At 45.1% G+C, this 9,721-nt stretch overlaps 2 protein-coding genes across 2 annotated transcripts; one reads left to right on the top strand and one right to left on the bottom strand.

The window, feature by feature from the left end:
- The first annotated feature begins 695 nt into the window (after positions 1 to 695).
- LOC137898461 (aflatoxin B1 aldehyde reductase member 4-like) lies at positions 696 to 4,460 on the top strand. The gene is made up of 7 exons (XM_068742500.1): positions 696 to 1,009; positions 1,214 to 1,401; positions 2,275 to 2,379; positions 3,005 to 3,101; positions 3,180 to 3,279; positions 3,402 to 3,531; positions 3,752 to 4,460. The coding sequence occupies exons 1-7, from the start codon at positions 724 to 726 to the stop codon at positions 3,911 to 3,913; spliced, it is 1,068 nt and encodes a 355-aa protein (XP_068598601.1). The 5' UTR covers positions 696 to 723; the 3' UTR covers positions 3,914 to 4,460.
- A 1,281-nt stretch (positions 4,461 to 5,741) lies between these two features.
- psmf1 (proteasome inhibitor subunit 1) lies at positions 5,742 to 9,177 on the bottom strand. Its single transcript, XM_068742555.1, has 7 exons — positions 9,016 to 9,177; positions 8,659 to 8,811; positions 8,446 to 8,528; positions 7,706 to 7,873; positions 7,065 to 7,121; positions 6,362 to 6,523; positions 5,742 to 6,234 (listed from the first exon to the last, which is right to left on the bottom strand). The coding sequence occupies exons 1-7, from the start codon at positions 9,160 to 9,162 to the stop codon at positions 6,183 to 6,185; spliced, it is 822 nt and encodes a 273-aa protein (XP_068598656.1). The 5' UTR covers positions 9,163 to 9,177; the 3' UTR covers positions 5,742 to 6,182.
- Between the last annotated feature and the right edge of the window lie 544 nt (positions 9,178 to 9,721).

Consider the following 9,721-nt stretch of genomic DNA (forward strand, 5'->3'; position numbering starts at 1 on the left):
TAGTATATAATTATTGAAATATATTGTATTGTATATATAAAATATTTCTTATTAATTAATTAGTAATGTGTGCTATATATATAAATGTTCCTTCATTGTTTTGTTTGTTTAGTTTTTTTACATGATTAGAAGTCCAATAGATTTGAAATCTTAGTTGTATAATGGGGGAGGGATTTAATAAGTTATCTTCTTTCCACTCCTTTTAAAGCACTATAATGAATTATTTGCTATTTTTGATGTTTTGTTTTGGACATATGTATTGGTTTTTTTTTTTTGCCGAAATATGGTTTCTTGTACACGAAAAGGTATTATTTATTTGGATGGATGTTCTGATGCTGTTAAAACTCGTAATAAAAGTGAATTTGTAAAAACATCACCCTACAATGTGCTTTCCTGGATTTTCTTATCACATTCGGTCTCTCACAGTTGAAATTTACCCCTGAAGAAAATGACAGACCTCTTTCATCTTTTATAGTGGGATAATGTGCACAATCGGTGGCTGCCAAATGAAATGAATGAAAAGTAATAATTGCTGTTAGAACCAGAACAGATTTCTGGCGCTGTGGAACTTTAGAAGCTGGCTGGTTGAATCCGGAATCCTGCAGCGCTGATCCAAAACAAGACACTAGAGGGCAGCAACGAGCTTTTACAGTGTCGAGTCAGCCGGAACCAAAGAAGAAGAAGCCGACGCCACGCGTCACAGACACGCAGACGCACGTTAGCATGAGCTGGCTAGCTCCAGGGCTGACGACATTGAACCGGAGTCGCTGCCTTAAACACGCTTTTCTTCCTGTGCCGACATTGGTTGCTCGTAGAAACATGTCTGTTGCTAAGCGACCAGGCACCATACTGGGAACTATGGCGTTCGGCGGTCGAGCAGGCGCCGAGCTGAGCCGGGACATGGTGAAGACTTTCCTGGGCAGTGGACACCAGCGGTTGGACACAGCCTTCATGTATGCGGATGGACAGTCAGAGACGCTGATAGGCGGCATGAATCTGCCCCAGACAGGTGAGAAGCACCGCGCGGTAAAGGTCTGACCTTTGACCTATAAGAAACCCCGAGATGGATTTCCGAAGGGTCCGGAATGTTGCGCAGTCTCCGTGCCGCGTCACGCCTCTTCTCGAACGCTGCTTTAACTTTACGTCGTTGCGTCGGAGGACTGCTTTCATGTTGCGGGTGACGTGGCGTGACGTCATGCTGTTCGTGTGGCAGTGAGCGTCGCTACCAAGGCGAACCCCTGGAGCGGACAGAGCCTGACGGCAGAGGGCGTCCGCGCGCAGCTGGACACGTCCCTCCAGAGGCTGCGGACGGACTGCGTGGACCTGTTCTACCTGCACGCCCCGGACCACCAGAACCCGGTCCAGGACACGCTGAGAGCCTGCAACAGCCTCCACAGAGAGGTAGAGGGCAGCAGAGAGAGAGCGGGGCTATTGTTCCAATAGATAATAACTACTCTCTAGAACCAGAGAGCGGGGCTATTGTTCTAATAGATAGTACCCGTCTCTGTTAATGTACTGCGTCTGTACTGCATCTGTACCCGTCTCTGTTACTGTACTGCGTCTGTACCCGTCTCTGTTAATGTACTGCGTCTGTACTGCATCTGTACCCGTCTCTGTTACTGTACTGCGTCTGTACCCGTCTCTGTTAATGTACTGCGTCTGTACCCGTCTCTGTTAATGTACTGCGTCTGTACTGCATCTGTACCCGTCTCTGTTACTGTACTGCGACCTGAAACATGCCTTTCTCCCACCATATATTTCCGGGTCCCAGATCAGGACTAGGTTCTAGTATTACCTCAGACTAGGAGAACACTGGTGGAACATCACTTTGCCCGACTTTTCCTTTTATGGTGATCTATTATTTTTCACTCATTCATTTATGTATGTTTAAAGAGGCTCCGTTATGCAATGAAGGCGCCGTGCTCAGTAAACGTGTATCCCCCCCCCCCCCCCCCCCACCGCCTCAGCGAGCCCCGCCTCCAGTGCCCCCCCTAGTGAGGGCCGCACACCCCAGTCCAACGAGTCTTCCACCATGAACATCACGCTCCATTAGTGGGTCCACACACACTCAAACGCTGCGCCTCATTGGGCCAGGTAACGCCCACAAAGCTCCCCTGGACACACCCACGTTATTTTTGTAAAAGCAGTCGCAGATGATCACATAAGCTACTATTTATACAGGCGTGTATCGTTTGGTATTATATATCATGTTATACGATCTGCTTTCCTGGCAGCATTTGATTAAACTCTTTGAACGTGAACATATTTCCTCAGGGAAAGTTCAAGGAGTTCGGCCTGTCCAATTACGCATCGTGGGAAGTGGCTGAAATTCTGAGTATCTGCAGGCACAACAACTGGATCGCCCCTTCTGTGTATCAGGTACGAGCTGGTCCTCACGTAACGACGACTCAGAGCTACAAAGGGCTTTACAAAATATCAACGTGTTTAGTCACAAGGAGAGTTTGACTCTTCATCAGTATTCAATTCAACTTTATTTATATAGCGCCAGATCGCAACAGAAGGTCATCTCAGGGTGTAGCAGGGAGAGACAGAACCCAACTTGACCCACAAGAGCAAGAACATTGGAGACGGAGGCAAGGAAAAACTTCCCTTTTAACAGGCAGAAACCTTGGACAGAACCCAGGCTCATGGTGGACGGCCATCTGTCTGACCGGCTGGGTTGGGAGAGAGAGAGAAACAAAATGTAACATGTAGACTGCTGAACAAGATACTGACTAAGCTATAAATGCTAATGCTAGCGATATGGACATCAGCAGCAAGGGCCACAGGTCCAGGTTCTGCAGCACCACGGACAGAGACAGAAAGAGGGACAAACAGAGGGAGAGAGAGCACAAGACTACAGGGAGAGAGAGAGAGAGATTACTGATATATTTATAACATGACTAATCAGATAAAGAGGGAGGAGCTAAGTGTGTCATAGGGGGTTGCGCCCCCAGTGCTGGCCGATGACAGAATATCGACTGATCTTTCCAACCTTTTGCAGGGAATGTACAACGCCACTACGAGACAGGTTGAGACGGAGTTGCTGCCGTGTTTGAGATACTATGGAATGAAGTTCTACGCATACAACCCTCTAGCAGGTGCTGCATATCTTTGGTGTTTTCCTGTGAATGGTGCCACTGGACCTGAGCTAATGCAGACATCGCTCCTCCTCTCAGGTGGTCTGTTGACAGGCAAGTACCGTTATGAGGACAAAGAAGGCACCCAGCCGGAAGGACGCTTCTTTGGCAGCAATTGGGCTGCAACATACCGGGACAGGTGATTGACGAGAAATTCCACACACAAAAGGGGAACCTGTACCGCTGTGTCTTGATGTACTCGATGTACCGTAGAGATCCGAGTAGGGATGATGCTAACGATTGTCCTGATGCTTCTGTCAGGTACTGGAAGCAGAGTCACTTCCAGGGGATAGATCTGGTCCTCCAGGCCTTGGAGGCGGCGTACGGGTCGCAGCAGCCCACCCTGACGTCTGCTGCGATGCGCTGGGTGTACCACCACTCGCACCTTCAGGTACCCGCTCAGCACGGATGGCTTCAGAAGCTGCGATGACGTGAAAATGTTTAGTGTTATATTCATTTACCTTCTTGGAAGACGGGACGATCGTAATCGTCTCAACGGGTTCTGCTGAAAAATAGAATGTTACATGTCATCTGTCCCACGTTAAGATTGATGAGAATTAGTCCATGTTTAGATGGCAAACTAGTTCTCACTGCGCTACCTGTTGTTCCAGGGCGAGCTTGGTGATGCAGTCATCATTGGGATGTCGACTATGGAGCAGCTTCAGCAAAACCTGGCTGCTGCAGAGGAGGGTCCTCTGGACCAGGTAGTGGTCTCTGCCTTCAACGAGGCCTGGAACCTCGTCGTCCACGAGTGTCCAAACTATTTCAGATAAAACTTTATACTGGAAGTGGATCTGCCAAGTCCATTTAAACTACTCCTGCCACTTTCACTTGATTGCTGTCTTACGGAGAGACCAATATGTGGAAATATTTGTAAGCACTTAAATGTTTTTGGATAGATGTAAAATTAAAATAAGATGTATTTTCAGGGAGAAATTCTGGCTCAACAGCTGGTAGTGGATTGAGTTTAATAGCAGAATAAACGGTTCATTCATTCTTCAGTTAATTGAATCTGAATATTTATGATTCGAGCATCAAGTTCTCAGATCTGAAATAGTTTCATGAATGCAGCAAACTGAAGTGATTTGCGACATTGAAAAACACACGACTGAAATATTTGAACGAATAAATGATGAGTGGTGAAAGACAAGAAAAATAGTTCCGTTTGATTCTTAAATTGCCGTTCATATAAACTGTTAGACAAGCGATTAACTTCGTGTCTGAAAGTTAAGAGAACCCTTGAAAAGTGCTGCGAAAAATGGAGCCGACATAACATGGCAGATTATGTATATTTTGTTCAATATTTTCTGAATACGTTGCTTTCGAAATCGAAATCATTTTATTTTTAGTCGCTTTGGATGTGGGCCCCCTCAAAAAATCCCTTGCCACCCTTTGGCCACCCCATTTTAAAAAGTCTAGCTCCGCCACTGCTCCCAAACAGATTCCACCGAGTGGAGCGGGTGACCGGACCAAGATGTGGCTCCCCGGCTCGTAGGTCGCAGCGCTCGATGCGGCGCCTACTCTTTAAAACTCTGTTTTCAGGCATCCACACGCAGACGCGTAATCGGAGTACCAAATCTCTGATTTTGATGTCCCCTCGATAAGCTGGCATCCTGGGTTCCTCTTGCCGTAGAACACTGGACACAACGGACTGGTAGAACGTCTGCAGGAGCTTCGAGCAGATGTTAAAGGAGGCCAGCCTCCTCAGGAGTTACACCCTACATCTCGTACGGATGGTCCACGGCGGATGACCAGTAGTTTGCTTCTCCAGTTGCATTCCCAGATGCTTGTTCCTGCCAACGACCTCCATCTCCTTCCCCTTGACCGTCACCGGACACGGACGGGGGGGGGGGGGGTACACCCCAGACGTCCAACACCATCTCCTTCGTCTTTGAGTCCTTGCCTCCTGTACGCACCCTCCTCACACATTCAATTTGATTCACTTTATTTCTATAGCACTGGATCAGAACAGAACGTGATCTGAATGCACTTTACAGGTGCGGCAGGGAAAGACCTGCAGAGAACGATCGAACCCGGCTTGTCCCACAAGAGCGAGAACTTTGGCAATGGAGGCAAGGACAAATGTCCTTTTTAAAAGGCAGAAACCTTGACCAGAACCTGAAGTCGCTTTCACACTCGGCTGTTTAATCCACTTTAAACGGACCAGAGTTCACTTCTTCGGATGGTCCGCTCCGTTTGGGCAGGTGTGAAAGCTCATCCGATCTCTGGTCCGCTGAAAACGTGGTTCGTGAAAACCTCGGTTCGCCTGCAAGGGAACCCTGGTTTGGTTTGTGTCGGTGTGAAGGCTCACCGGACCGACACAGGACCAGATGTGCGTAGTAACAGCAGCGCATCTCGGGCAGAGGAAGTACAGTGCACATCCCAAACCAAAACAGACATCGGCGAGGGCGGGACTTCCCCTCCTGCTTTGTCCAATCGACGAGCCCCCCTTTCAACCACGTGATGCTGCTCAGAAAGTTTGGTTCGCTTTATAGATCAGAGGTTGGAGAGTGATAGAGAACAGGAGCAGACAGAAACTGTATTTACGGTACAACCCTTGATGTACAGCATATAAAGCCTGCGGCAGGGAAAGACCTGCCGCAGGCTTTATATGACTAACCCTATGACTAAAGAACTGCTACAAGGAATATTAAATTAACTCTATACTGTTGGACATGTGCACACAAAGGTTTAGGGTATATTAAGCTCACCTGTACAGGTCAGGGGCTTTAGATTCATCCTGATAGTTTACCCAAAAGCCGAATATCCCTAACTTTTGGTGTGTGTGTGTGTGTGTGTATACGCTACAAAACTCTACATTTCTAAATAAAACTATAATTTATAAACACATTTCCAGCCATTTCAATACCCAACAAAAAACATACTGAATTGCGTGCAAACATTTCCAGAGAAAAACAGAACTTTATAGAACCACAGTAGCGGACTAATTGGTTTTAAATACAAAGAAAAAAAAAAATCTACAACGCATTTAAAGCAGGAGAGCAGGAGAGCAGGATGTGGCAAGCCGGAATCCGCTGGGGGTTACATGAAGCTGTCCTCAAAACCAGGTGGAAGCAGGTGGTCTGGATTCACCCTATAAAACACGGAAGCATGACTATTTATTTTCTTGCACTACTTTTAATTTTTTATTTCACTTTCAGGATGATTATTTCAAAGATCCTTTGATATGGCATTCAGAGATGTATGTACGTTTGTCTCACCCTGCGCCACCTTGACCAATTGGTCCAAATGGGTCAAAACGAGCTCCTGGGGGGACAGCTCCACGAGGAAGAACATCTGGTATGCCGCTCGATGGATGAAAACCAGAGCGGGGATAGCCTGTCCTCAAAGGGTCGACAATCATCCCACCACCACCACGACACCTGAGGCGGATGAGACACAGACCGCCATTTGATGAAAGGAGTTTTTATTGTTTATGTGGGACAATGCTGGAGACAGAGGAGCGGCTGCATCAGAGCCAAAATGACCCAGCTGTACGTTGATCGAGTTCGGTACTTTGTCAGCTAAATATACTAATTGTACTAAGATGAAAAATGATACGAATCACTTGCTGTACTGAATGAAAAACGCTGCTCAGAGGCTGACAAGGCGCTTTCCTGTGGCAACTTGTAAAGCTTCAGGCAGAAGTGTAGATCCATATTATACTGGAATAAATGTATCAAAATGTTACTTTTAACATAAAATATTGGAACCTGACTCACTTTGACTGAATTCCTGTCACACTCTGAATCGATTGTGACATTTCACTGCCTTGATTTAGTTTTCCATTCACGCCACCATTCGCCTCATGGACCGGTACCAGGCCGCAGCCCGGTCATTAGGGACCACTGACCGAGAGTACATACAGTTTTTTTTTTCCTAGTTATGAGCCAGATTTAATTTGAGGAAAGGCAACCGACTCACCCGAATGGATCCAGATCAGCCCCTCCAGCCTCAAATGGGGGAATACTGGGTTCAGGCCTGGGACACAGAAGTACAATGCATAACAATTTATTAAACTGTTTATGAGGCAAAATAATTCAGGTTTCCAAAATATGGATTAATATTACGACTACTACTAATGACTCATTTCCTATGCCAGTGATACTGACCTCAGTTTAAACATTGGAAGGACATAAAGGAAAGCAAAGATAAAACGGGGCGATTACAAGAAGAACATTGTCGCAGTGTAATTTCGTTAACAACAATAAAGTCTATTCTATTTATAGGATACAACATATATACATTATACTCCTAACATTGCCTTTATTGAATTGATTTTTGCATCATTTATCGTGTCTTTTATTTTTATTACTTATTTTATTAGTTTATTTATTTATACTAATTACTTGTCTCTGATGATGTTTTGTTCTATACTGTTCCGATAATGAAAAAAAAAAAAAGTTCCAAAAAACACAAACAAACCGAGTGAAAAATCCTTCACTGAAATATTGAAGGCTGCTCCGTGTACTCCTCAGTGAAATATCCATATCCACATCCACGAAATACCTGACGGAGAAATTGGAGACAGACAGACAGACAGACAAGGTCCTATCATTTCTTACCAGTCGGCTCCATGGAAAGGATGTCGAGTAGAAGTTTCTCCCCTTTGTCCCTGCTGCTCTCCCTCCCTTTGACTTCTCGGCTCGGCTCTCTGTCGGGCCGGCGGGTCCACCGAGGGCAGCAGTTGAGCCCTCACCTTCTCGGACAAACTCTCTGCATCCTTGAATACCCTGAAATGTTTTTTTGATTTTTAAGCTAAACGAACAGCTGGAGAAAAAGCCTGTTGACACGTGTGTACAGTATAATCCATTATTCAGACCTGGAAGTAACCCAAATGTTCTGGCTGATGGTAATGAAGCACCCTGTTAATCCTAAACCTCACCTGACGGGTATCTAATACGACATGCCCTCCCCTCCTTTCAGTCTAGAGTAGTTGTGAGTAGGACACCGTTTTGGATCTAGATGAACGTTAAAAATAGGTCTAAATCTCAGTTGAGTTCAAATTAACTCATAGAAAATTAAACCCCCACATCCACGTATCAGGATGTATTTACACGTAAAGTTTGATGAAAGAGACGATCAGATGCCCTCAACATCTCCATACTACTACAGTGAGTGTGACAGAGGCACTGACAGTGTATTTGTATTACATGTACCACTCAAGCGTAAAGAATACTCTCTCCCCTGCAATTTGTTTTCAGCTCTTCCTCACCCAATCGTAAATGCTGCTATTTATTTATTTATTGGAGTGGTAAATAGAACCGTCAGGCCATTATAAATGAACAAAGAATTATACACAAACCTTTCAAATGTGTGCAAATGGTCAGCATCCACATGGTCCTTTACGTCCACTGTCAATTCTGATACGTGTTGGGTTCTGAGGTTCTTCACAAAAATACACAATATATGTATGAGGAACAAAAGACAGAAACACACGAGCACAGATATTGCAAATTCTAAGAACTAAAATAAAAGACCTTTAATGAAGGATATAAATGAGACTGGCGGTACCTACCATCACGTTGAAGATCAAGGTAGACTGGACAGCGATGGCCTTCAGAAGCAGCAGGGCTTCATCGCCCGTGGCTTTGTAGCGCAGACTGTACACGTCTTTGTTGCTGCTCCAGCCAGTGGGGAGCAGCTCGGACATCTTGTCAGAGCTGAGGGACTAGGAAAGACACGCAGAACAAAGTCAAAGCAAATAGTTGGAGGACAGAGCGTCCATCAGTTACAAATACACATCAACTCTGATTCCCTTTTACTTTTCAGCATTTTACAAAAACAAATGTCTGCACAAAGCGCTTGCGGGCCACAAAAAATGACGTAGCATGAGATGGTCTTAGCTAGCCTAGTAAGAGCTGGCTAACGTTACCTCGTCTCCAGAACCAAGACACCTAAATCCACTCTTGATCATGTTCCAGTGAACGAAACAAACAACGGCGTCGTGCGGACAGCTGACGTTTTCAGCGACGCACGCATATAACACCTCCAGCCCCGCCATGCCGCTCTCCGAGCTCATCCGCGTCAAGCCAGCTTCGCGAAGAAACGAAAAGCGAAAGCGTTTGTCAACAGGTGACGTCACGTCCGGTTGCCTGCACGATCAACCCCCTTCCTGCCTGTGACTTCCGAAATAAATCACGTGAAAACAAAATATTCGTCCTGGATTTAAAGCAGTTCCCAAACAAATATCTGAGCCAGTCTTTGGTCAAAATAGCACACAGATGCTGCAGGACAGCGTCCCTCATTTCTGTCCTGGTCTGGTCTGTTCTATTTTATTTTATTTTATTCTTGTCTGTTCTCTTCTATTTTATTTTATTTTATTCTGGTCTGTTCTGTTCTGTTCTATTTTATTTTATTCTGGTCTGTTCTCTTCTATTTTATTTTATTTTATTCTGGTCTGTTCTGTTCTATTTTATTTTATTCTGGTCTGGTCTGTTCTATTTTTTTTTTCTTTTTCTGGTCTGTTCTGGTCTGTTCCGTTCTATTTTATTTTATTCTGGTCTGGTCTGTTCTATTTTATTTTATTCTGGTTACAAACTAATTTGACTATACATTGTCCAATTATTCCCAAACTTGAC

The sequence above is a fragment of the Brachionichthys hirsutus genome, chromosome 8, assembly GCF_040956055.1.
Source record: "Brachionichthys hirsutus isolate HB-005 chromosome 8, CSIRO-AGI_Bhir_v1, whole genome shotgun sequence".
Classification (NCBI taxonomy): domain Eukaryota; kingdom Metazoa; phylum Chordata; class Actinopteri; order Lophiiformes; family Brachionichthyidae; genus Brachionichthys; species Brachionichthys hirsutus.

Coding starts and splice junctions, on each gene's coding strand:
- LOC137898461 (XM_068742500.1), top strand. CDS start 724: ATGAGCTGGCTAGCTCCAGGGCTGACGACATTGAACCGGAGTCGCTGC. Junction 3,280..3,401: donor GCTGCAACATACCGGGACAG/GTGATTGACGAG, acceptor TGCTTCTGTCAG/GTACTGGAAGCAGAGTCACT. Junction 3,532..3,751: donor ACCACCACTCGCACCTTCAG/GTACCCGCTCAG, acceptor CTGTTGTTCCAG/GGCGAGCTTGGTGATGCAGT.
- psmf1 (XM_068742555.1), bottom strand. CDS start 9,162: ATGAGCTCGGAGAGCGGCATGGCGGGGCTGGAGGTGTTATATGCGTGC. Junction 8,812..9,015: donor GTCTTGGTTCTGGAGACGAG/GTAACGTTAGCC, acceptor TGTCTTTCCTAG/TCCCTCAGCTCTGACAAGAT. Junction 6,235..6,361: donor ATTGGTCAAGGTGGCGCAGG/GTGAGACAAACG, acceptor CGTGTTTTATAG/GGTGAATCCAGACCACCTGC.